Raw genomic sequence first — 27416 nt, 5'->3', positions numbered from 1 at the left:
CACATGGTCCAAACCTACTTTAATGAAGCATCCTCATGGGTTTTAAGCTGAACGGCATGCCTCTATATGCAGTTTAAAAAATACATGCAAAATAGTCCTAACAAAACAACCCACTTTCTCAATATTATAATGCTTAAACAATCATTCCGGAGCTACACCCAATTCAACTCACAAGAGATGTCAAGTACAGATCACCAAGTATGCTTGCGTGCCTTACTTAAGAAGAGGTAAAGAGGCAAAGACAGGGGAGAGCTCACTCGATACCATGAAATGATGGCAAGACAGCAATAAGAGGGTCTCCATAACCAACAGCTTCTGCAAAGTGCAAACCATAGACAGTTGAAATGAAACTGTTAAATTACAGCCGCTCGTGTTTTAAAACTCATCAATCAATTGATATACTAGAACTGAAGGATGAACTTCATAGTCCACTACACATTCACCGACTTTTGGTGCATTATTTGATGTCATATGGTTAATATGCTGCAATGTCATTTAAAAATTTTAAATGATGCGGCATCATAAACATCATCGGATAAAACAAAAAACAAATATTGATCGTGAAATGGCCTGAAGATACTTAGCGTCTGTTGGCAATTTCAGGGAAAAACTGTAACACCACTAACTGATCATCAAGAATTGTAATGAACCATATTAATCAAGAATTATAATGAACCTTGTAAACCTCTATGACTGCACCTTAGAATGGCATCAATTCACATATCATGAACAATGCACAATGCCAGCGAAATGGCTCCATAATTGTACGTACCCATCTTCCTTGCATAGTCAAACTAAAATCCCCAATAATTTACCCATTATGCAATGTGATTCAAGACAATTAAAAAATAATCAAGTTCTAAAAAGATAAAAGGACATTTTACCTCCTTCATCAAAGAGGATCTTTAAGATTTCTCCAGCCTTATCCGACTGCTCAAGATACCAATAAAAATCATCATTATAAGCATTTATCATGAATAAATCTCAATAATTAAAGACACCGAAACAAGAGTATTCACCTTCACAGGAAGTTCAGTGCCAAATTGATCCAAATATCCAATCACTTGTCCTTCTTTTATCAAATCACCCTGTAAATCCCAAAATCAAGAAAAGCCACTTATGGTTTTGCACCCAACGTGGTCACTTTGCACGGTGTCCCAAGAATTTATAAAAATAAAAAAGAAAAAAGAAAAAAGAAAAGTAGCAGCCAAGGTGCTGTTTCTCCCACTTGTTTGCTAGAAATTAATTTGACAACTTTTAGACATACAAAAATACTAGACAGACAGAATCTATGCATGCACGGATACCTCTTTACAGATAGGAGGTTGCTTCTTCCCTTTCACTGTTCTGCCCCTTCGAAATGAGCCAACCTAACAGAAAAGGTGATAGCAGAGAGTACATGATATATGTTATCCCGAAGAGAAAAAAAAAAAAAGAAGAAGGTGTTCCACACAACATAAGAACGCCACATACCGTAGGAGATGATACTAGGACATATGTGGATCCAGAAGCCTCTAAGGCTGCTAACTTTAAGGACTTCTCTACCGGGACATTCGTAAATGGATTAGAAGCTTTCGATGGTGATGGTGGTGGGGAAGCAGGTGCCGATTCAACCATGGGTTCAGTTGGAATAGGTGGAGGTGTCACTGGTGAAATTCCAGACATGGGAGCTTTCGTGGCTCCAATGTTCCGCTTCAGATGCATTTCAAATTCTCCAACCTATCAAAGAGCAAAACATAACCAGTTTTCGAAGAAGATAATGCAGTAAACATCCTATACATTAATGCAACTAAAAGCCTCAACTAGCAATGATCCGAGGACCGACATGTTACAGACAAGGGGATAATTGATATTTGATTAGGTTAACTCTGTCACATCAGTAAAAGTATTTGACATAACTATATGCCCCTGCCATGCATGATATCTTAGACTTCTTTTATGCACAACACCCATTGTTTGTTCAAAGGAGCCTATTAAAATTTCCTCATTGGATATTGAGTTGTCAGCACCGTTTTGACACTTATCGGTTTAATGAATTTTTCAAATACACCATTAAAAAGAATAGAAAGAAAGAAATAAATAAACCCAGCTAATTAAACAAGGGTATAGGATTTCACCTTTAGTTTCAGCTCAGCAATTTCTGTCTCGTCACAGACCTCTAGCACGAGTGCCTGATATAAAAAATAAAATAAGCAACTCAGTTACATCATAAAACAGAAGGAAATAATGCAAAACATGAAGACAGCGAGAATCCTAATCAATGACAATCAAGATAAATGTGAGAAGCTCGACCAAGAGATGACAAGTTAAAAAGAACCATGAACATAGATTAGGAAGAGTAGTTATGAAAGACAGACCAAGGCAGAGTGCTGAGCATGTGTTTTCAGCGTTGAAGATTTGCAGGAATTTAAATTCAGCCTTGGAAAAAAATCTAAATATGAGATTTAAACTGACCAGGTATATACGAGAATAGAAATCATCACATGGGAGTTCATCATATATCAACCTCAATAAGCTTAGAAGCATTTGAGCTTCATGCATCAAAGCATGACTGAAAATAGCAATTAACAAAAATGACTTTTTCCAATTTTTTTCGGACAGCTTAGCAGTAAAAAAAGAAGTAAAAAGGTAATATTACTGCTAGTTTCTGTAGATCTATCACTAATCAACTTTAACACCACATCAACAGATAAACAAATGGAGCGGAAAAGCTAATAGAATTCAAAGAGATATTCTCACCTCAAATCCATTAGGAAAAGTAGCACTGAATGGTGTTTTCTTCTTCAATGAGCCCCGGATAATGCCATCTGTCGAAACTGTTGCATCATAACCATTCAGTTTTAGGATGCAAAGATAACCGATAAAATCAGACAATCAAATATGACATATTCGAAAACCATAAAGCTATGCAAAACAATCTTCAAATCATATTGTTTTCATGAACACCATCAATGTCAATAAGCAGAATGGCAGTATGATGCTTGAAGAAGACAAAATCCCAAATGCAACCAGATTTTTTCAATGACAATGATTACCTTTAGTAGAAAACACAGTGAAATTGCAATCAGAAAATACCCAATATTCATGCAGAGAAGTACATAGGATGCATGAATAAAGATAATAAAAAAATGGACCTATTGGGATCTGTTCTCTAATTTTTCTTTTCTTTTTTGTTAAGCATAATAACAACCACTGTTGAGGAAAAATTACAAAATTTATGTGCCACTTTTATAGACAAGATCACACAAGTTCTGAAACTGATGCATGGTTATGCATCTTATTATACAACTACTAAGCCTGTACTTTTCTATTTCGTGTCTGTTATAACCAGAGAATATCAAGAGTACAGATTCCGTAGAACCCTACAGCATTCTTGGCCATAAAGAAATAACCTTACCATCAGACTTAGATGTTTCAGTAGCTTCAGATGCCTTTGCAGATGATACTATCATCCCCTTCCGCTTTGTTGACGAAAATATGAGCTTCCCATTAACCGCTACACCTTGAGAGCAGAATTTACTTGGAACGGGGCAGTTGGCATTATATACAGCTACCCGGCCAGGCTTCTCAAGTAAGGGTCGCACATGTGAAGTCGTCCCTACGGAATCTGGAATTCAACAGAGCCATGTAAGCATTACATGCGGATTGAGCTATGGTAACAGCTCAATAGTTTCATTAGTTTGCACTATGCAGCATAAAGGGAAAAGCATTATACAAACATGACTATATAACTGATGGATGACTACAAAGCAATGCAATGAAAGACACAAAATTCAAGTGCTAGATTTATATTCAAAAAAGAAAAGAAAAAAAGAAAGAAAGAAAGGAAGAAAAGAAAAATTTATTGACTTGTAATGTGTTAAAGAGCACCTCATGAAAGTCAATGAAAGCAACAAACTATCACAACAATACTTTGGCAAAGGAGAATTAATACGTGGATTCTACAGATGTCAGATAGAATTACAGAGTTTGTAGGAGAACACTATTTTAGGCACCGAAAGCATACTATGTTTTTTTGAAAGGGGCACATGCAAACTTCCACAATTTTCTTTATTTGCCTCCCACCAGGAAGATGATTTCTTATTCAAAGTTGGGCAGCTACTGTTCTTAACTGTACTCATATTCTTTATAAGACTTATGAAGAAAGTTAATACTATATAGCTCCCTATGTGAAGTCGGCAGTCAAGCAGAGGAGCATCTGCCATCCGCTAAGAGCTTATTATTTCTTTCCCAATAAAAAAGTATCCTAAAGTGAATAGAATTTCCGAAACCTTTTGTGACTAAAGAGGCAATAGCTTTGAGATCACACCATTACTGCTATTTCTTTCCTCTCCAAACGAAAACTTAGAAATGGAAAATCATGAACCATTAACTACAATTAATAGTTAAGATTTTAAGAACTCCACTGTAGAGTTATCCTGATAAATCTAGAAGATCCTTATCCTTCCAAAATGAACACATGAGCCAGTTTCCTGCATCATCAAATGCAGCCATTAAACTATGACCTTGCTTTGTCACCTAAAATTACACATTTAAATTTCTTTCCGTACACAAAATCTCTAGTACTACAACGGCAGTTGTACTTGTACCATACAGCTCATGTTATGATTTTTAACTTCGTAACCAGGACACCACCACCAATTCACAGGTTAAAAATAATAACCGCAAGAGTGCCAATAAATTCATATAATCACAAGTACCGTAACTTTTTCCCCCCCTTAGACCCCATCAAAAGCCGAAAAAAAGGTTGGGGTTATTTGGGAATCTAGATTCACTTGGCTCAAGAAAAACACAGTAGAATAAATTTACACTGTTCCGATCCAAATTGTACACTAAAATGAGACAAATGCTAAAGGCGACACACTAAGGCACGGCCGAGCTCATGGCTTAGTTAGATCGAGAAGTTCTGTATCTAACAGATAACATGGCTAAGCTCATACGATCTGAAATCACAAATTAAGCTCTGTTTGGTTCCTCATAAAGAATGCGAGAAAAAAACTCGCGAAAATAAGACAATATGCTTTAAAATTGTTAATTTCTCTTTCGCAATACAAGGCATTTTTCAATTCATTTTCCTCCCATTCTATCATCGAACCAAACAGAGCCGAAATCAAACAAGAAAACCAACTCCAAGCTCAAATCAAGCAAACCTCACACACACACACACACATATACATAAATAGAGAGAGAGAGAGAGAGAGAGAGAGAGAGAGAGAGAGAGAGTTACGGTGAAAGGATTGGAGAACAGCGGACTCCATGGAAGAGAGAGCGAGCGGAATCGTAGGAAACCGAGAAGTCGAGGAGGCTGGGATAACGAGCAAGAAGAAGAAAAATGGAGGATCTGGGATAAGAGAGGAAATTTATAGTGACCTCGGGGGCAAAATCGAGAAGAAGAGAAGTGGTTTTTATCATGAGAGTTTGGTTGGTTTAGTGCAGTTGGGAGAGGTTGAGCTTCGAAATGTCCGCCTCCCTCTCTTAACTTTCTCCGTTTGTTATTTGCTACTCTAGTGTTCGCTACGTGAGCTGGGTTTATGAATTATTATATTCTATATTTTTTTAAGAGAGTAATGCTTTTCTTCGAACTATAATCATATTATATTAATTCACACTCTAAATTCGGAGCTAATTACTTCCTGAATATGCATGTAATTACTTCACATTAAATGCCATTAAGGTGTCACAGTTTTTATTATTGGTTCCATACAAATTGAGGTGACAATTTAGGTGTAATTTATCATATTAACTATTAAATAATTAAATTTAAATAATATTATTTAGTAAACTGTAATAAAATTGTGATGATGTAATTAAGAAAAGAGTAATGTCATATACTATATTACTATTTCATTATGCTGACATGACATTACAAATTTACCTTTATAGTCTTAGCTGTTAAAAGAAAAAATAAATGAATAATTGTGGTGGACTAGCAATGCCATATCAAGTTATCAACATAGTGAAATAGTAATGAGATAGTAGTATGGTATATATGGATCCTACTCAATATTCTCAAATGTCCATCTCCCAATAATCCTTGTTTTTCATTTTTTTATTTTTTATTTTTTAAAAAAACAAGTAGATTTGAATGTTTCATGACAACTAGACAAGAATGCTAAGAGACAGCCAATTGAGAATTTTGTTCACCAATAAGATAATGTTGAGAGGAAAATAACTATTGTAAGAGCTTTTAATCGACCCTTGGAGGAACATTTCGCTTTACAGAAGAACTATAAAAATACAAAGTGGATGCAGATATTTGTGGGGGAGTATAACAAGCCTTAAATATTCTAAAGTCTGCAAATTTCTTGTGGTTTTCTTAGCTAACCACCAATGGAAAGATGAACGATTTCTCTAAATTCCAGTTTCCTAGTCTCAGCATAAAATGTTTTATATTTGTTAGGCCAATATGTTAACCAAATCCACCCTCGAATCTCCCACTCCATGCTCCTTCCTACGGCACTTTTGTCCACCTTCCAGCAGACTCTCTCGCCGTACTCGTCGCCGGCGAATATCACTCCTCCTTGCCGGGTAAAAGGCCGGTATGCGCTCGAGTATCGGTCTCTAAACCAAGCCTTGGGGTTAAGCAATGCAAGCTTTGTAGGCTTGGAAGAGAACACTTCTCTTCCATCCATGCTATCGTGAAGAAACCAGTTCAAGTTTGCACTATAACCATCGACGGATTCCTCAAACTTCCAAGGCTTCAAGCTCATAGTCATGGTCTCTCCAGCGGTCGCCTTGAGTACCAAGTAAGGGTTTGAGGGTTCGAATCCTGCTTCTATACTTTTTTCATAGCCCATCTCTCTTGCTGGGTTCTCAGATGATTTGCTCACTGAAAGGCTCACTATGTTCGTCTGAAGAGTTGGAGTAAGTTGCAAGGAAATTCGTGAAGGGAAGTGCTTTTCTGCTGCTCCAACTCCTCGTTGATTCAGAAAGGTCTCATTCACAAGTCTCATCACGTCACACCTGTTCCAAAAGGAAGACAAGCCAAGTATTGGTCACAATAGACGCAAGAAAAAAGCCTGGCAATTGCTCTTTAGCATTTTGAGATGAGAAATAATTTGCGTTAATAATTTGTTTATTTAATTTTTTATATTCTTATATAAGTTTAATAGATTAATTATTAGATTTATGGGAACTTATGTGAGGTACAAATAAATTCATAAATCTAATGGTTAACTTAAAAGATGATATGAGAGAAATATGTGCAAAATATTGACATGAATATTTTATCTTTTGAAAGTAAGTATGTATTTTATGTGACCTTTTAACATGTGAATTTTTTTATTAAAATTATAGTGAATTGTAGAGTACTCAAAGTTTAACCTTTACTCTAAATAGGAATAGCAATTTGTATTTATGCGTCGGATACAAATTGTGTCAAGATATGAGTATAAGATTATAGACCCATCAATCATGAGCAGCTAATTTCATGTTGGGTTCATAGGTCATGTTAATAATTGCAAATACTAAGTGTCTCATGTTAGGTTCAGATCGAATCAAAGCATGAATATAAGACTAACCATATATCCAACCCATTTAATTAAACTGGCCATATCTCTCAATTATAACCCTTAATTCCGTATTGAGTTTCGGTTGGGTTCATCAAGAATTGCAAATCCTAACTCTAATATTGTGCTAGATTATCATTTATTCCAAAAAATTTAAACTAATAAAAAAATATTAATAAATTAATTAATATTCTAATACTATTCTCAAAATACAATCAAAATAAGGCTAAAAAAATCTTAACTAGAGCTTGGTCTAAACTAAGGAGCTTAGCTGTTCTGCGATCTTTTTCTCTGTAAACTATAATTGAAATATAGGACAAAAATCATCTTACCGTATGTTATCAGTGTTCACTATCACTTCAACCCAACTCGGTTGAACTGTTACTTTGTAATTGAATTGGACAACGCCTTCAAGTTGGTGGTAAGTTAGAGAAAATAACAGTCGCTCATCAGCGGAAGGACTGCTCGAATTTTCGACATCCATGGCTATGACAGGACAATACAGATGAACCTTCCATAACCCAAGTGTTGAAATTGCGTAAGAGAACAGGGGCGATGGTGTTTTGAGGGAGCGGTGGGTGGCTTGGAGCTCTACAGTCCAATTAGTAATGGCAAGGTTCAGGGACCGCATCCATTGCTCTTCTAAATTAGATCCCAAGAGTTTCATGAGCAGCTTTGTTGCTTGTCTTGACTGACAATTTGCCAGGTGACTCTTGAGAGCATTAAGACATCCTGAACGGAGATCTGCCGGAGCTTCATAGATGCAGACGAGGATTGCTAGAGTGAGAAACGCGAAATTGAACATGTCTTTGAAGTTGGTCGTGGAATCCAGTCGAGGGAGCTGGAGGAAGGAGTTGTTCTTGTTTGAGCTATAACGAAGCACATCTTCAATGAAATTGACCATGATGTTGGACATGGTTTCCTCGTCTATCAACTTTGTGGATTTGGAACCGAGCTTGAATGGTTTTGAGGTCCAAAGAGCGACAGGGAGATTGAAATCTGCATTGATAGAAAAACAGAGTGTTGGAGTTTGGTTGTTTTTGGCTATGGAGAGATTGAGGGATGGTTGGGATGAACTTGAAAAATATATGCAGAGAGACATGGAGTTTTTTCTCCATTCTGTGATTGGTGGAAGGTTCTGAATCCAGCCAAATATATCAGGGAAGGCACAAGAAGCAGCCATAATGCACAGACTAATCGAGTTGAAGTCTCTCTCTGTCTTCCTCTGTTTTGTAAGGACTTCTAAAGATAACAACCTCCATTTATAAATGGAAAATGCTGTTTCATGAATGGAAGTAATGCTGAGATTCTGATGGGGAAGCAAAGTCAAAAGGTAAAGCAAATAATTGGTAGATGGACGATTGTACAAGAAAATAAATGATGCGTGTCAGGTGGTTAATTAACTGGTCCTGCCTGCAGATAACAGCCTTTGATTAATACCAAGTATATGACTGGACCACTAGGAAGGTAGGAATTAGGATAATCTTCCATTCAATTGATTTAACAACAGAAATTATTTGCCTATCACAATTCCCAAAAGAAAAACATATATATCTTTAATTACTTTTATGACATGACATGATTTTATAAGAATTTTTTTGGTTCGAATAAATTGATATATGTCTTTAGAGCATGTGATTCTCAAAAATATTTTTAAATTATTATATTAATTAAATTTTAGGTTATAACATAATGAAAAATTGAATCCAAAAATGTTCAAAATTGTAATTATTACGTTAAAGTAAAACCAAATGAGATATGCTATAATATAATAAAAATTTTATATTTTGCTAATTAAAGTTCATGTGGCGAGATGTCATATCATTTTCTTGTTGTTTTGTCTTTTTTTCTCTACAAAAAAATGAGGTGGCGTCTTGTTATGTGGACTTTTATGGGCAAAATATGAAAATTTATTATATTTTAACATTTCTCAAACCAAATAATGGTGCATGATCATTGTTTGGGAATGCAACTAATTAGGGCATTGGATTTAGGAGCTTAAAAAGCATATTTAGCGCAAAAAAAAAAAAAAAAGAAAAGAAAAGTAAAGGGGGCTTTCAAATTGATAAGTGTTCGCTTAGAAAGAAAAGGGAAAAAAATAATAATTTAAGTACCTTTGTGCCTTCAAAAAGCCTAAAAAAGGTTGTTTTTTTCCTGAAAATTTCTTCCAATGGAAGATGCCGGACGCAATTAACCCATAAAATGGGATTGGATTCTTTCTTTATGAACTTTCAGCCACGGGCCCATCACCACTTAAAAGAAAATAAGATTTACGACTGTTTGAGATACCCTAAGTAGAGATTAATTAAGGTGGCAAGAGTAGATGGAATGACCCTACAGGGAATAAGATTCTCTTTATTTTGTGTTCACTAAATATTAATATGTATATCATTAAATTTAATAAAATAAAATTATGATAATAAAATAGCTCCCAAGTGAAAATCGAGAGAATCCTTGTCCGAAACCAAAAGGTTGTACACTTCCTTCTTTTTTTAAGGTACCATTTTGTTTGAATAATCTCTTAACTCTTAAGGAAACCAACCTCATCTGGGCATATAAATGCTTCCACGTCTGTTGTTGGCCTAACCTATGGTATCCACGTGCGTCCTATACAAGCATAATACGCTACCTGCTTTCTCGCACGAAGATTATCCTTCTCATTCCTATTAGTCTTCTATAAGATATGCGTAGGCATGTCTAATCATAGTGTATGTTAATTCTAGTCAACTTTAGCAATTAAATGTTTCAGATTAACCTTTTTCATTAATTTATTCCGGATAAAGATTGATGCCTTAATCAAATTGGGTCATGGAGGATGTATATATTTTACAAAGTTTTTCATTAAATTAAATTAAATTATAGATGTGACATCCACTGCTAACATACTTTTTTAAATAAATTATAAAACTCTTTCTAAAATGTAAAATACTTCTCAAAAAATAAAATACAAAACAATTTCAAAAAGTATTACGAGTTAAAAAAATGGGCGTTGTTGCCGGCGCATGATGGCAGCGGGCCGCGGCCATCATTTGATAGCCACCATGCAAGTGGCCCGTGGAGGCCACCAATAGATTTGGCTTCTTTGCATTGGCCACTATTCGGAGCTAGCAGCCCCTGTGGTGGCCGCCAATTGCCAAATCATCACCACCACCACGGTGGTAGTGCTGCCACCATGGTGGTACTCTTCCATTTTTTATTTATTTATTTATTTTTAATACTTATGTTTATAAAAATATTTCTTTATCTTTTATTTTTACAAAGCAGTCTTAAAAAATTGATCGAACCAATTTTCAACTTTTCTCAAAACTTCACCCGTCAGGCCATCTTTCATACATCTTCCTTAAGTCCTTAACTCTAATGACCAACATCAAATAACTTTAAGAGAATTGTTAGGGAGCCAAACAAATGAATTTTAAATTTTTTTAAACTAATGTGATAGACGGTGAGTGGTAGATAAGATAGATAGAATTGTATTTTTTTAATTTAAAAACTTTTACCACGTCAGTTTATAACTTTTTCTGGGTTCATTTGTTTGACTCTCTAGGACTTTTATAACTTTAATAACTAACGTCCAAGATCATCATTGTCAATATTGTTTAAAGCCTTTCCCTTGGAGATCGTCATTGAAGATACAAAAGTCATAAACAAAATATTTATGTGTACTAAATATGATCAGTAACAATAATATACATATATATAATTATTGGTGTTGGAGTGTTTTTTGTCCAAGAATTTGCTACCCAGTGATTTTTTTGATGGTTAAGCTGTGAATAACCTCTTGTACGGCAATAAGGTTTATGCAAAACAAAAACAAGGTTAGAAAGTCTTCGGTTGAAGCTGAAGACTCTTCCGATACTTAAGTTATTATATTTATTTGTAGATAAAAAATATAATGAAAATTTACCTCTAATATCTATGAATCAGTGTGTGTTGTATGAAGTATACAAGAAATGAGAAGGAGAGAGAGTCATCAAAGTAAGAGATATATGAGAGAGAGAGAGACACTCTCTATGGGTCATTGCCGGAGAGGTCTTTGGTGGAGGAAGGAGAAGAACCCCCTCTCATTCTCTTGTATCTCCTTAATTCTCAAGTGCAAAAGTAGTGTGTACATGTGTCGCCCAATGAGTGGTAAGGATAATGTTGTAAATAAGTGTAAAAATGAGTGGGGCTACTAGGAATTATTTTCTCTCTCAACAATTATCTTTGGCTTCAACCGAAGACCCTTTAGCTTTGTTTTTGTTTTGCAAGAGCATCATTGTGGTAGAAGAGGTTCTTCACAGCTTAACCATTAAGAAAATTACGGGGTAACAAATTCTTGGACCTGAAAAACGCTCCAACAATATTAATCTTCTTTACCGACAATACAAGATTAATTATATTCTGAAAAAAGGCAAAATATTCCATTTTAAACATGAGCCTCAGAAGTCACACTTACCACCTGTGGTACCATCTTCCGCGACCCACAAAATAACTCCTCCCACCACTTTCCATTTTCCAATGCATACATGCTTATTGGCAATTGCAACATCTCTCAACCGACAGCGTAACTAATTTCTCTCCGCAGACACTAGCCTCTCTCTCCGCGTCCCATTCTATAATTTACGCGCAAATCTTGAGCCCACGCGCCGCCACCAATGGCCTCCGCACCGACAATCCCAATCTCGAACCCGTCCCAATCCTCCCAGGCCCCGATCGCCACTCCCGCCTTTCGCTTGTTCATCTCACGGATCTCGTCCTCGATCCGCCATGGGTTCTCGCAGCGTCGCCCCTGGTACGAACTCGTGGACCGGAGCGCCATGACCCGACCCGAGTCCCTAACGGAGGCCTACTCTCGGATCCGCAAGAACCTCGGTTACTTCCGCGTGAACTACCTCACTTTCCTCGCCCTCGTTCTCGCGCTCTCGCTCCTCTCCCACCCTATCTCCCTCTTCGTCCTCCTCTCCCTTCTCGGCGCGTGGACCTTTCTCTACCTCTTCCGGCAGTCCGATCAGCCTCTGGTCATCCTCGGCCGCACGTTCTCCGACCGCGAAACCCTACTCGGCCTGTCCCTCTTGACTATCATCGTGGTCTTCCTTACCACCGTCGGATCGCTCCTGATCTCGGCGCTGATGGTCGGCTTCGCCATCGTCTGCGCGCACGGCGCGTTTAGGGTTCCCGAGGATCTCTTCCTGGACGACCAGGAGCCCGCGAATGCAGGGTTTCTCTCCTTCCTCGGCGGCGCTGCCTCCTCCGCTGCTGCAGCCGCCGCCCCGGCAGTCGCCGCACGCGTTTGAGAGGTTTGTTAATTTGTGAAATTGGATATTCTTACCTTCGTGTTTTTGTAATTGTAGGACAAACTATGAAGGTTCATTTGCTTGGGAAATTCGAGGCAAATGATAGGGGCTTTGATATACAGTACTTACCTTGTTGTGTTTGTAATTGAAGAACAAATTTTTCTGACACTTGCATGGCTTACTAGTTCTTAGTTCCTGTAATTTTGGTTTTTAATGAATCCAATTTTGCCAATTGTACTATTTTACATCATGGTATTTGTTATTTGCATTGAACGTTCCAATTTATCCTTGTCTGAAGGTCCAAAACATGCTTTGGTGCACAGAAAAAGTGGTAACTTTGTGGTGGCATATTGAAACATGAATGTCGTCCTAACAAAAGGGTTTGATTCGTTTCTGTGAAGGATTTGTCGGGATTGAATAAGTAGTAGTTCTAAGCTGAATTGAATAGTATAGTTTACATGGTCCTGCATGTTGGGCTGATAATTTAACACCACAGTCCCACATTCCTTCACATTGGTTTTTTACTAAGTGAAACTAAGTTTTATAATTGATTCTAAAGAAGTCCAAATTGATTAGTCATTTTGAAGTAATACTCATATGTAACTAATACTTTTTTCTGGGTTGTTACTAATAGTATTAGACCAACCTAGTAACGCCATATGATACTCTAGCCGTACATGATGTAGCCTTGATGAGGACGTCAGGGATTTAAAGGGAAGATATTGTAACACTTCAATCTCATATTGGAAAGATGAGTAGCCCACATGAAGTGGGTGGATTATAAAAGCATTCATGGGTGTTAAGTCCTACATTGGTTCCTTACTAAGTGAGACTAAGCTCTATAAGTGATTCTAGAGAAGCTTCAAATTGACTAGTTATTTTGGAGTGATAGCGCAGATGTGGCTAGCGCTTCTCTCTAGATCATTGTAAATAAACATCTAAGTGAGGAATGTATTTTTTCTTCATCTACTTTGGATTCCTTCAACTAAATCTATTAGATTGACTGTCCTTACGGCAGATGATTCTAAAAATATGTGAGAATTACATGCTTTGTTACTCCTATTAAAAATAAATGTAAGAATCACATGCACCCTCTTGGGCCTCCTCCATGCTCTAAAGATATGTTGGTCTAATAGACTTAGTTGAAGAATTTTTTTTTTTTCAAACTAGTTTGGAGAAACTTTGTCCTATCCCAAAAGCTTGAACATATAGGTTTTGGATTCAGTTATTGTGATATCAACCCCAGTCTTTTGACTATTACTTGATATAGGACATAATTAGATATACTTGGTGCGTATATACTCCAACAATGCACAAGTTTGAAGCGGTTGTTGGTGATTGTCTCTTGAACAATTATTGCCAATATTGCACATGTTTACCTATACTTTCAAGTTGTTATTATTCAATATGTTTGAAATCTTACCGAGATTAGAGGTTGATGGGGCTGGAACGAATTGATTTAGGAAATAGACTTCATGTATTGCTGAAGATTATGGTTTTTTCTTTTTGGGCTGAGTATACTTCAGATGATTGTGGACATATTAGTTTCTTGTAATTTTTACCTGCTTTAAAATGAATTTATGCCAGTTTAGGATGAGACAGATGTTTCAGGTGGTGCAAGATCTTCTATTTGGGAAAGCTTGGGATGTCTTAGTTGCAACATAATTTGTTTCAATAATATTCTGTGATAGGCATGTAGGCATGTTTTTGCCATATATATATATATATATATGCCGGAACAGTTATTGCGCCGATTTATCATATTTGGTACATAGGTTGGCTGTTTGTATTTCTGAAGCTTGTCAATTATAATATCACTCGGTTGAATCATGGACTTGGTCATTGGATTGGAGTCATGAACAGTCTTCCTCCCTGATCTGTGTCGATTGGAAACTTGATTACGCTTTGCTGTCGCATGGAATGATTGTTTCCCATTCCCCTGCGCCCCTGTCCTCCTGCCCCCAAGTGATCATTTTTGGTGTTTGAATGGAAGTATATTAGGGGCAGCCTCACTGGGATGCAAGTTCTAGAACCAAACTTTTTCTGTATGCATGCCTATCCAAAGTATGCTGTCTTTACAAAAAAAAAAAAAAAAAAAATTTCCATTGTAGAACCTGGGTCTCAGATCCAATGCGTAATTTTGCCTCATACTGGAGGACCTGTGTATGTTTAAACATTCCTGTCATTTTATTGGTTTAATTACTAATACCATGTCTAGCTTTTACAGATGCAGACAACCTTTTAGATGATTTTGGGTTCTTAAGTTCTATATGCGGGCTGGTATTGTAGTTGAAGTATATTTTTCTTTTCAATCTCTCCATGTGTTCTTGTGTGTGTGTGTGTGTGTGTGAGAGAGAGAGAGAGAGAGAGAGAGAGAGATGATTGTCTGTGACTGTGTGCCCGGGCATTTCTCTGTGTGTATAATTTAAGCAGAAAGAGTTGAAATTGATAGTCTGTGTTGAGTTAACATGGAGGCAATAATCTAGAGGTATGCTTGAAAACTTGTTTGAGTTGTTTCATTGACCACCTGTTTGCTGAATTCGAAATTGCTGCTGAGTTTTGCAAATTTGGTCCAAGGCTGGCTGCCTAATATTGTATAGGTACTTAGTTACTTGAGCAACATGATCTATAGCTTTTATAGTGATACCAAGCCTACTCGTTTTGGTGATTGAATCTAACATGAGCCATTCTTCATTTCCTCTTTTTTGAAGCTCAGACTGGTGACTTAACTTATTCCTTTGGTCTTGTTGACTCTTTTTTTTTTTTTGGTGCCCCCTTTTGTTTCTATGTGCACAGGAAATTATATTTTTATCTCATAATGTTAGTGGTAGCTCCCAATCAATCTTTAGATTAGTTTTTGTTTTTTTTTTTTTGTTTTTGTTTTTTTTGTTTTTGTTTTTAAATAGATTAGTTGAAATTGCAACATCATAATTATGAAATAGTTACTTGATAAAAATATAGTTTTTAAGATTATTCGTGTGAAGCTTATCATAAAAGAGGGGATTTGCAAAATCATCTTCTTCTTTATCCTTTATTTCTTTTATTCCCTTTTTTTTTTAATATATATATATATATATATATATATATATAAGTTCTTTTATTCCTTTTTTCTTGGTTGAGATCGGTTCATAAAAGTCAAGCTAATGCTATCATTCCCGAATAATGAACCTTCAAGTTCTTTGCATTTCCGTTAAGTTGTAAGGGCTCAATGGCTCATTGCATTTTTTTTTTATTTTTTTTTTTAATTTTTTTATCGTTTAAAAGGTCCAGCGTATCATAGATTAAACCAAATGTTTCTCAAACGATTCATTGCATTGCATTGGCCCAGCGGTTCATGAGCTCAACGATTCATTGCACTAAGCCCAACTTTCCGACAAAAGAAACTAAAAGAAACCAACCCAAATGGCAGTCAAGGGATGGGTGCCAAATGGACCATCCACTCAACTCGAACTAATAGTAATGGGAGGGCCATTTGCTATCACCAGGAAATACTTTTTAGCGGATTCTAATTTTCTCCGGTGTAGAGAGTATTCAATTCATGATTAAGATTTCTTTAAAAAAAGAAAAAATTACACTTTACCCCTTTAAAGTTTGGGACGATTTTCAATTCGACCACCAATGTTTCAATTTTTGCAATGCACCCTCCTAAACTTGCAATTTTTTTTTCAATTCGATCAATTTCATCCAAAAATTTTCATATTGCCCTTAATTTTTTTTAATATATATTTTTATTTTTTATAAAAAAAAAAAAAAGAAAATTTGGGGGTTGCAAAAATGGCTAGATGGCCAAAGGGGTGGCCGTAGCCACCCCGAATATATATTTTTTAATTTTTTTTATAAAAAAAAAAAGAAAGAAAATTTGGGGGTTGCAAAAATGGCTAGATGGCCAAAGGGGTGGCCGTAGCCACCCCGAATATATTTTTTTTAATTTTTTTTATAAAAAAAAAAAAAAAAAAAAATTAGGAGCAGTATGAGAATTTTTGGATGAAATTGGTCAAATTGAAAAAAATTTGCAAGTTTAGGGGGGTGCATTGCAAAAATTGAAACATTGGTAGTCGAATTGAAAATCGTCCAAACTTTGAGGGGGTAAAGTGTATTTTTCCCTTAAAAAATTTTTAAAGCTACAAATGAAAAATTTATCCTCGTAATAATATATATATATTATTTAAATTTTTTTAGAAAATAAATTATAAAATAATAATAAAAAAAAAAGGGTGGTTGACCACCTAGCCACCCCCAATAGCCAACCAGGGGGTGGCCGAACCACCACCCCCAACTTGCAAAATGGGGGTGGCCGAGCTACCCTCGACCACCCTTGGTGGGCTTGGGGTGGTTTGACCACTCCCATTTTGTAAGTTGTGGTGGCCGAACCACTCCTATATATAGGCCATGGCCACCCTTTGGCTGGCCATTGCCCAAAATGGGGGTGGCCGGCCACCCTATTATTTATTTTTAAAACCTTAAATAATATTTTTATTATGAAGATATGTGTCTCTTTTGTGACCTTAGGATATTTCTAGTTATGAACGGATACTCTCCAGTTCATTATGGGCTGGAGAGGATTTGCATCCCTTTTCAGTTCGCCATTTGTCATAAATGATCCATTGATGTATGATGCATTAATTCAAAAATTGTTCAAAGCTTGACTTGGTTACAAAAGAAGAAAAAAGTTCTCTTTAAAATTGGGTTGAAAAAATATTAAACCGACACTTGTGTGATTTTGTGCCCATACTGGACTTATCCACCGACGAAAAGTGCCAAGGAGGACTCGGCGGAAATTGAGAAAGTGGAAGGAAGCTTAAGCAGATTTTGGACTTGGTCCAATAACTAACATGAAAAAAGCCATCTTTGGGACAAAACCCTTCAAAATTGCATGGACAGGTCATAGAGGATCCTTCTTCCTCTCTTCTTATCCCTGTCTTTTTTTCTTTTTGGACAAGAGTACATGAGAGGGTGGATAAGGAAAATCTGCTCGAGTAGGGGGTCCACCTGTGGAGCCCTTTGTGTGGGTAGGAAAGTTCCTTTTACCATTTTCCTGTTATTGTTCAAGTTCTCCTCCCATTAAACAGAAAATAATAGGGAATTCGGATCCAAGTTGGTAAAACTCTATTTGGACCACTGGCATGTCCGCTTTCACCAAATATGATGACCACGACCCTTCTGGGTTTCCAAGTGTATAGTATAGTATGCTGCCAAAATCTGAGATCCTAGTTAAATTTTCCAAATTGGGTTAATCATTTAATGGTGAGGTAGGCACCGATTGGTAACGGTTAGGCAAAGGCAAAGGCATAAAAATCCTACTTTTTCATTTTTTAACATTCTTTTACTTTTTACATCACATCAATCACTTTTTAATTTATTACTATTTCAATTAAAAAATCATTACAAAACAAAATTTTTTCATTTTTCCATATCAAATATTCATACTTTTTCACTTTTTTAAAAAAATATTATTATTATTTTTTTTCACATCAATCAATTTTTGCTATAATATCAAACTAAAACGGAAACAAAATTGTTTGAGATTATATCTAATGGTGTATATCAAAGGGATGGCCCACTCCACCACTTCCAACCTCGGACGCCTAATCTTAATGCCCCCTAAAAGGCTATCCCAGTGGATTGGTTCTTTTTAATTCAAACCCAATGTCACCAGGCTTAAGCTCTGTCGGGGGGGCAACATGATCCAGTTGATGTGGCAGTGGGACCCATTGAAAAAAGATAGCCGTTAGGAGGAGCGGGTTGGGCAATAAAAGACCCGCCATGAACCTTGGTCATAAAAATAATAATAATGCTCATAGGGAAGAGCAGCATGAAAACTAGCCGTTAGGCTTTGTAAGAAGGCGACCCTGTGAACCATGTTGCACCCACCTGACATTTTTGTCTCGGGCGTTTCCTTTCTCCCAATACAAGATTCCCTCTCTCTCTCTCTCTCTCTCTCTCTCTCTCTCGTCTTCACGTGCACCATCACAGAAACCCCACCCCCTTTGGCTCTCTCACTCGCTACAAAACCCTCTACCAACTGATTTTGTTCCTGTTTTATTCACGCCTCTATACTGTAACATACTCTCTTCTTCATGCTAGCAAGCACACAAAGCAAAATCTGAATAAAGAGAGGAAAGGGAAACCCACAAATCAGATTCCTTTCTCTCCACTCCTCTTCCTCTTTTTACATTCTTTGCTATATTTCTTAGAGTTTATGCCGAACCAAACTTTACTACTTTTGAACAATTTTTACGAACACCCTTTTCAGATTCTTGAGTGTATGATGGAAAGGGGGGCGGATTGCATTTCAGATAAGAAGAAAGAGAAGTGGAAGCTTCAAGAGAGAGTTCCTTCACTTCATTTTTTGGGGTTTTTGAAAGAGTTCCTTCTCTGCACGGCCCAATTTCTCTTGCTTCTGCTGCTTCTGATTTGTGTCACTAACCCCGTCTCAGGCGAGGATTGGGATGGTGTAGTCGTGACAGCAGCTGACTTTCAAGCACTTCAAGCATTCAAGCATGAATTGGATGACCCGAGAGGGTTCTTGAGGAGCTGGAACGATAGTGGATTTGGAGCATGTTCGGGAGGTTGGCCTGGAATTAAGTGTGCTCAAGGACAGGTTATTGTAATCCAGCTTCCATGGAGAGGATTGGGTGGCCGAATCTCCGAAAAGATCGGCCAACTTCAAGGGCTTCGAAAGCTTAGCCTCCACGACAATGTGATTGGAGGTTCAATCCCTTCAGCACTGGGGTTCCTTCCAAATCTCAGAGGGGTGCAGCTATTCAACAATCGGCTTACAGGTTCAATCCCTCCTTCATTAGGTTCATGTCCTCTGCTTCAGACCCTTGATCTTAGTAACAATTTGCTCACTGGGATAATCCCAGCTAGTCTTGCAAACTCTTCCAAGCTTTATAGGCTCAATCTTAGCTTCAATGCATTTTCGGGTTCATTCCCAGTTAGCCTCACTCACTCACTTTCCCTTACCTTCCTTTATCTCCAACACAATAACCTCTCTGGCTCTATACCAAACACCTGGGGCACATTAAGCAAGCTCCAAGAGATTTTGCTTAGTAATAACCATATCAGTGGACCAATCCCCGTTGAAGTAGGGAGACTCTCTAGACTAAGAACTCTGGATTTCTCTAATAATGCCATAAATGGAAGCTTACCTTCTAGCATAGTCAATCTATCCTCACTTGTTGTTTTGAATCTGGAGAGCAACAACCTCGATAACCAAATCCCAGATGCTCTTGACAGATTACTCAACCTTTCTGTTCTAAATTTGAAGAGAAACCAATTTAGTGGTAACATTCCCTCAACTATAGGCCTTATTTCTACGCTTACACAGCTTGATTTATCACAGAATAATCTTAGCGGAGAAATCCCGGCTTCCCTAGCTGATCTACCGAATCTTAATTCTTTCAACGTTTCTTACAATAACCTATCTGGTTCTGTTCCCACTCGTCTCTCCCAGAAATTTAATGCAAGCTCTTTTGTGGGGAACATTCAACTATGTGGGTTTAGTGGTTCAATTCCATGTCCTTCTCAAGCGCCTTCGCAAGGTGTCCCGGGTCCATCTTCCGGTATATCAAAGCACCGTCACCACAAACTAAGTACTAAAGACATAATTCTCATAGCAGCAGGAGCCCTCCTCGTGGTTCTGCTCATTCTGTGTTGCATATTGCTCTGCTGCTTGATAAGGAGGAGGACTGCATCGAAAGAAAAGGATGGTGAGACCACAGGAAGGGCTGGAGCTGCAAGGGCTGAAAAGGGGGTCCCGGCAGCCGGGGTTGAGGTAGAAGCGGGTGGAGACGCCGGAGGGAAACTAGTCCATTTTGATGGGACTATGGTTTTTACAGCTGATGATCTTCTATGCGCAACTGCAGAGATAATGGGGAAGAGTACTTATGGAACTGTCTATAAGGCCACACTGGAGGATGGGAATCAAGTTGCTGTGAAGAGATTGAGAGAGAAGATAACTAAAAGTCAGAGGGAATTCGAAGCCGAGGTTAGCGTGCTTGGGAAAATCCGGCACCCAAATCTTTTGGCTCTCAGGGGTTTCTACTTGGGACCCAAAGGAGAGAAGCTTCTTGTTTTTGATTTCATGCCTAAAGGAAGTCTTGCAGCATTTCTCCATGGTGAGTAAGATTGAAATCTAATTAGCTTCATATGCTAAACTTCGCAAAGATCAACAACTTTTTTTTAAAAAAAGAAAATGACATGGAGCCCCTCAAGGCATGGGCACCCATCCTTGTGGGTAAATCCCGAATACAATCCTGTCGAAAGAACATGTATCGGTTGAGTGAGGATTGTTTTGTTTACTAATTTTGATTTGTTTCATTTTTTGTTGCAGCTCGCGGGCCTGACACACCCATTGATTGGCCAACAAGGATGAAGATAGTGCAGGGCATGACACGTGGCCTGTTCCACCTTCACAGCCTTGAGAACATACATGGGAACCTTACATCCAGCAATGTCCTGCTTGATGAGCAAAATAACGCCAAAATTGCAGATTTTGGCCTCTCTCGGTTGATGACAGCTGCTGCCAATTCTAATGTGATTGCTACTGCAGCAGCATTAGGCTATCGAGCGCCTGAGCTTTCGAAGCTCAAGAAAGCCAACACGAAAACCGATGTTTACAGTCTCGGCGTCATCATATTGGAGCTCCTAACAGGGAAGTCTCCCGGTGAGGCGATGAATGGTCACGATTTGCCTCAGTGGGTTGCCTCCATCGTGAAGGAGGAGTGGACAAATGAAGTGTTTGATTTAGAGTTGATGAGGGATGCATCTACAATCGGTGATGAGTTGCTTAACACATTGAAACTGGCTTTGCATTGTGTTGATCCGTCACCGTCGGCTCGACCGGAAGTTCAGCAGGTTCTCCAACAACTGGAAGAGATTAGACCGGAGACAGCTGCCAGTTCTAGTGATGATGGGGCTGGAATCCCTTCAACGAGTGATACTTAGGAAGACAACTACTGGTGTCCACGATTCTTTCATTCTTGAACATTAATTTTGTTTAGTGATTGCATTGGCGTCTGTAAATACAAGTTTGTTTCAATTTATTCAAGGGTCTTTTGTCTTGAGCATTTGTGATTTGATTCAAATCATACAACAATGATCGTAGGCAGGAGCCATTTTATTTTGAGAAATGCTTGGATTCATTAAAAAATTCATCTTTTGGCCATTTTAATCATAGGTGGCATTGCCCATTTTAAAATTTAAAATTAATTGATTTTAATGGGCCATGCCACAATAAAAAAATGAAAATGGCCAAAATGAATTTTTTAATGAAGCAAAGCATTTTTCTTTTATTTTTGTGTGTTATGTTCCATTCCCTCCTAAGTGGAATAAGATCGTCTCTTACTCATTTGAAATGAAGATAAATTATTTTATTCTCAAGATTTTATTTTGTTACATATCTAATGATGAAAATGAATTGTTACTACGTTATTTAAATTTTTTAAATAACTTGACTCTGTATACATCATGAAATCCAACAAATAGAATATTAACAATGAAATAGAGAGAATCTTCGTCCTCCCTTAGCTCCAAGAGAGAAGAAAGAATATGACGGTCAAAATTTTGTTATGTTATAAATGAAAGTGTGAGAAATGCTAGAAAATAAGTGAAAGGGAGATTTATGAAATCTAGTTTGAATCATAAAATGAATAAAATAGAAAGGATGCTGACACAAAGAAAAGGTACCATAGCATTACGTTCTAGCTCTAGGGGATGGTTGAATGAACGAACTTTTCCTTCTCCTGTATATAAATGATGAAATAGTAACACATAGTCAAATAAGATCAGGAAAATTTATGCATAGGTATCTTGAGAATCTTAAATGAATCAAAAAGTCAAGAGCAAAGCAACTAGAACAAATTACAAATGAAAAATCCTTAACTTTTTAAATTACTTTCTTTTATACATCTTGAATACGGTGCCTCACTTGCAAAACATGTTGGGTAATTTCAAATTACCTGGTCCCGAGCAAAAAGTAAGGACGGTCACTTCAAGCAGAGAGCCAGTGCAAAAAATTCAATAATCTTTTAAGGAAAAGATTCGTGGACATTAATAAATGACAATGGAGGTAATGGCCAGCTCAACTTAGCAAGTGTAAAGCTTGTTGAACATTCCAACTACTGTACAAACATGAATTACAGGAAGAAGTACAAAGGAAAGTTTGAAACCAAAATTTACAGCCAAGTACTTCAGCTGCCATCTTTCACAAATGATCAGTTTCTTCTGCAAGCTTCTCCCACACATTTGCCATCTTCTCTGCATAACCTGCCTGTTTACATGCATAAATTGCCATCAGAATAAAAAAATTGCCTGTGAAAGAGCTTATTTTGAAGTGTAAGGTTATATAGCATTCTATTGTCCAGGACCACATATTGCCAATCAAAAAAGAAGGTACCTGATTCACAACAAACCCTCTCAACATGCTCATGAAGTCATCATGCCTCTCTTTGTCAAGTCTTTCAAGCTCACTCCTGTTATTTTCCTGCATATATAGTCAAACCATTAATTGTACTTGCAACATTTTTACATAATCTCTCCATAGAGAACAATAGAGTTCTCAAATGTAAATGTTCTTCCACAAATTTCAAAATCGGTGCAAATAAAAAGGAACATGAGAACATATAGGTGTACATTAACAAAGGAGACACAGAAACATAGTCACTTTATCGAACAAGCCTAAGCTTTTAAAGGTTCAATGACATTAGAATGATGAAGACACCAAGATGAACTGATTGCATTAGACATGGAGGAAAGGCAGAGCATCAATCTGTTGCGAGTCTATCAAAAGGCTACATATTTTCTTCTACCTTTGATGAAATTACAGAGTTGTATACTACAAGGTCACAGAAAAAGCATGATAATTTTCTTTATTTATGCAGAAAATGGCTATGGTTGTCAAAGAGTCAGGCTGTACTTACAGTCTCACAAAATAGAACATCTCCAATCTAAACTAGGACAAAATATCTTTTATACAACACAATTTATGAACAATTTGTAATTACAAATCATACACCACAATGTATGTTGCCATCAGTTTACCCTTCAAGTAATAATAAACCCTCATTATATGTCTATGACACACACATACAAGCCAATACCTTAAGCCCAATAAACTGAACCCCTGATATAAATTAACAAAAAAAGGGGTAAAAAAAAAAACTGAAGCCCAAATGTAAAGCATGTACCAAACTGGAATCTAAATAGCAACATCAATTTTGTTTGAGAAGTGTTCCTTCAATATTGCAAAAGACAGATATCCACACCATGTGAGATGTGAAAAGTCTTGATATGGAATCTTCTAGTGTCTAGAAGGAGAGAATGGTCACTTTCATAATCATATAAAAGAAATGCTACTCACACTCTCACACGCACTCTCTGGCGTGGCAATAAAAATCATCATTGAATACAAAATTCAATAGTGATCCATCCAAAATCCAATGGTGATTTTTAATGCCACGTCAAAGAGTGTGCACTTGGAAATATTGTAGCATTTCTCATCATATAAAAAACTAATTTCTCTTCTGTCTCTGGTAACATGCTTAAAGTGAAACTTCAGCCTTAAATGTTCAGTGAAAGAGTGTACATAAATACTATATTACACATAGAGATTGATAAACTTTAAATCTTTCTCAGATCAGATTTATATAATAGAATTTAAAGAGCTAAGCTTGAACCAAAAACACCAATCCGTAATTGGTTCATGATCTGTGTTAAGAGGGTAAAATTAGACCACAACTTAAAACATCAACAACCTGACCTCAAAAGATGGTGTTCAGACTTTGTTTATTGATTTTTTTTTTTTTTTTTTGGAGTGTTGTGAACCACTCCAATTAAGTGACAATCAAGCTATAAATATCATATCTATCACCAAGGTTGCTGTGCCATTGCATTATAATTCATGGGGGTGGAGGTGGGGGGTGAGAAGAGGTGTCAAAGTTGAGTACCATGTTGATGGGTCGAGCAGGGTTTTTGTCCCTTTTTTCATCTTGTGATTACTGAATATTATAAAGGCAAAAAAGCAAGAGGAAAAGAAATCAACTTCAAAAAAAATGTACATAGCATGCAACATATTGCAGATAATAGCAAATAATCAGACTTATTTCTGAAGATTGGCTATCTATCATCAAAATGATAGACCCAAAATTTCAAGTTCCTTAGAGAAAAACCAGGAAGAATGATGTTACCTTGATCTGTTCATATTCTCTCTCTGCACAAGTTTTAGCATCTTCGGTAACTCTAATGGTTTCTTTCAATTCTTCTATTTTGCGTATTCTGGACCTGTCACCACCAAATATTTTCAATGAAGCAGCTTCAAGCTTCTCGATCCTTAAATGCAAGGAAGCTAATTCCGATGAAAGAGTCTGAACTGTTAGTAAAGCACTTGATCGGTCAGCAAATGCATTGTTGACGGCTAACATTATTCCAAGATAATCATGGAGTTTATCCTGCAATATTAATGGAACACATTGGTAAGTGAAGCAGTGAAAGATTTTCCTTAAAAGGACAGTGGGCCATTCTATCAATTCACTAAACTCATTCACAGTCAAGAAAGTTTTCTAGTAGTACTAGGAAGACAGTTTTCAAGAAAGCTTTCAATACATATATCTATCACAGACCACCGAGATTATATATAGAGTTTGAATTTTAATCTACAGTATGGACTCTTGATAATTACCAAATGTTTGACGGTCTGTGCATTTAACTCCCGGTACAATCTACTAGCTTTAACAGCAGCAGTCGCCACATTTTTCATGTCAGTGGCTCGTGCTCTTTGAGACTCAAACAATGCTTCCTCCATCTCAAACTTGGTCAGCTTAACAAAAGCCAATCCTAACTCCCCCATTGTCTCTCCAATGTCTTGCTGGGATTTAACAAGCGATTCAGCCTGAAAAAACAATCATTTACACCAAAAATCACAATCGAAGCAAGCAAATCATGAAGTAAGGACACCTTCAAATAACCCACTAATCGCTCATTGCATTGTTACACATAAACTCATCACCAAATCCGTCCTTACATAAACAACATTCATCAACGCAAATCACACCACAAACATAAAAAGCACATTGTTTCACCATATCCCATTTTCTCCTCATTGCCACATTTCAAATGGGGTAGCATATTTTCACCATCAATTCCTTTCTAGCACACACACATAACCAATTCATTTCATTTCCCACAAAACATGCAAATGAAACCAACTTCCAATTGTTCAAGTCCTAAACGTTTATAAAGCAAAAACCATATATTCATACAAAGCACACAAACAAAAGACTAACCTGTAGCGACACATTGCTAAGTTGGTGCTCAAACTCCACCAACCTCTCCTTCCTCTCCATGAACTCCTTATCCTCCTCCACCACCAGCGGCTTTGTGCCGCCCCAATCGTTCGTCATCGCCTGCTTCAACTCCTTAAACATCCTCAGCAAGTCCCTACCGCCCTTGGCACTCACATCCATCGCCTCATCGCCCAATAACTGCCTCGGCAGCCTCGCTGCCCCGTCAATCACGCTCGACGCCACGTCGATGCTCCTCGCCAGTGGCAATTTCCCTTTCACCTCCAAAAACACCCTCAATTCCTCGCTCCGCCGGATCGCCGGGTGCGCCGCCAATCTCCGGAGGTACCTTTCCAGTAACACCCTCCTCTGCTCCACGAATTCCTGCTTAGACATCACCTGGCTCTCTACCACGCTCTTGTCGGGTCGGATCGGTATGAAGAACCCCCGGTACGACTCCGATAACCGGTCCGATAGCGTCACCACGTCCCGGAAGCGTCTCCGGAGGGTGAATTCGGACCCGGGTCCGCCGAATTCGGGTAGGTTCGTCCTCGTCGTGATTAAGTACGTGTAGTACGTGGTTCCACCCGAGACCAGCGAATTGGATAGCTCCTGCTCCTTTTGCGGGTCCGATACCGAGATGTAGAGGTAATCGGAGCTCCGAGGATTGGAGTTGGAAGAAAGTCGGGGGCTTTCATCGTGGCCGTTGGATGAGGAATCGAAGGAGGTGAAGATCGCTTCGGCGTAGGACGGTGGGTCCAGAAAGGTGTTGAAGGAAGAGTTAGGGCTCTGACGGTCTATGAAGGACGACGATGCAGACGAGAGCAGCGGATTATCGGAGGAAGACCTGCCGTTGGATGGCTCATCGAGGACCAGAGATTCCATTTCTTCTCGGGATTCGTGCACGTCAGTTTCTTCATGCCCCATCATCTTTATTATCAACAAATTTTAGAAACAAAAATTGACAAAAAAACGAAGAAGAAGAAGAAGGCAGAGTTGGGATGGGGGTAGCGGGGATTGTAAGGTAAGCGAGTGAGCGAGAGGGGAACTCGGTCGAGTCAACTTGGGGTGTGAGGTTGTCTAATTGGGCTGTTTCTTTGTCAAGAAGATGCTAGTGCCGCCACGCAAGGTGACATGCACAGAGAACATTTGGAGCTTGAAGACCGTGTTTGTCGAACCCTGGGTCTGACTCGTATGGGCTTCAACCCGCATTCATTTTTATTGGCTTGGCTGGGCCATAGGCGTTGTCCATCGAGCCTGCAGGTGAGTAATGTCGTTTAAAGCTTGAACCAACGATTCTATTTTGACTCCTCTGACTCGTATGGGCTCCAGCCCGTATTCATGCTTTATTGGCT

The 27416-nt window shown here is 37.9% G+C and overlaps 5 protein-coding genes across 5 annotated transcripts; 2 read left to right on the top strand and 3 right to left on the bottom strand.

The window, feature by feature from the left end:
• Window positions 1-92: 92 nt before the first annotated feature.
• On the bottom strand, window positions 93-5509 carry LOC132186848 (biotin/lipoyl attachment domain-containing protein). Its single transcript, XM_059600944.2, has 9 exons — window positions 5228-5509; window positions 3398-3607; window positions 2740-2816; window positions 2118-2171; window positions 1474-1719; window positions 1308-1370; window positions 1020-1088; window positions 885-930; window positions 93-315 (listed from the first exon to the last, which is right to left on the bottom strand). Exons 1-9 carry the CDS (start codon window positions 5256-5258, stop codon window positions 254-256), a joined length of 858 nt encoding a protein of 285 aa, XP_059456927.2. The 5' UTR covers window positions 5259-5509; the 3' UTR covers window positions 93-253.
• A 725-nt stretch (window positions 5510-6234) lies between these two features.
• On the bottom strand, window positions 6235-8720 carry LOC132188379 (neuronal PAS domain protein). Its single transcript, XM_059602811.2, has 2 exons — window positions 7841-8720; window positions 6235-6963 (listed from the first exon to the last, which is right to left on the bottom strand). The coding sequence occupies exons 1-2, from the start codon at window positions 8689-8691 to the stop codon at window positions 6321-6323; spliced, it is 1494 nt and encodes a 497-aa protein (XP_059458794.2). The 5' UTR covers window positions 8692-8720; the 3' UTR covers window positions 6235-6320.
• Window positions 8721-11951: 3231 nt separating this feature from the next.
• Window positions 11952-13013, top strand: LOC132187144 (PRA1 family protein B3). Its single transcript, XM_059601340.2, has one exon. It carries the CDS (start codon window positions 12143-12145, stop codon window positions 12779-12781), a length of 639 nt encoding a protein of 212 aa, XP_059457323.1. The 5' UTR covers window positions 11952-12142; the 3' UTR covers window positions 12782-13013.
• Window positions 13014-18649: 5636 nt separating this feature from the next.
• MRLK (meristematic receptor-like kinase) lies at window positions 18650-21940 on the top strand. Its single transcript, XM_059601211.2, has 2 exons — window positions 18650-20901; window positions 21117-21940. The coding sequence occupies exons 1-2, from the start codon at window positions 18981-18983 to the stop codon at window positions 21728-21730; spliced, it is 2535 nt and encodes an 844-aa protein (XP_059457194.2). The 5' UTR covers window positions 18650-18980; the 3' UTR covers window positions 21731-21940.
• An 851-nt stretch (window positions 21941-22791) lies between these two features.
• Window positions 22792-27204, bottom strand: LOC132187502 (sorting nexin 2B). Its single transcript, XM_059601831.2, is given in 6 exon segments — window positions 22792-23000; window positions 23003-23054; window positions 23181-23267; window positions 24970-25230; window positions 25461-25670; window positions 26065-27204. Coding segments are annotated over 6 exon segments (1563 nt in total). The 5' UTR covers window positions 26992-27204; the 3' UTR covers window positions 22792-22974.
• Window positions 27205-27416: the final 212 nt, after the last annotated feature.

Source organism: Corylus avellana, chromosome 6 (assembly GCF_965113065.1).
Source record: "Corylus avellana chromosome 6, dhCorAvel1.hap1.2, whole genome shotgun sequence".
Classification (NCBI taxonomy): domain Eukaryota; kingdom Viridiplantae; phylum Streptophyta; class Magnoliopsida; order Fagales; family Betulaceae; genus Corylus; species Corylus avellana.
Note: the sequence above shows the minus strand (reverse complement) of the source record. Positions and strands in the feature narration are given on the sequence as shown.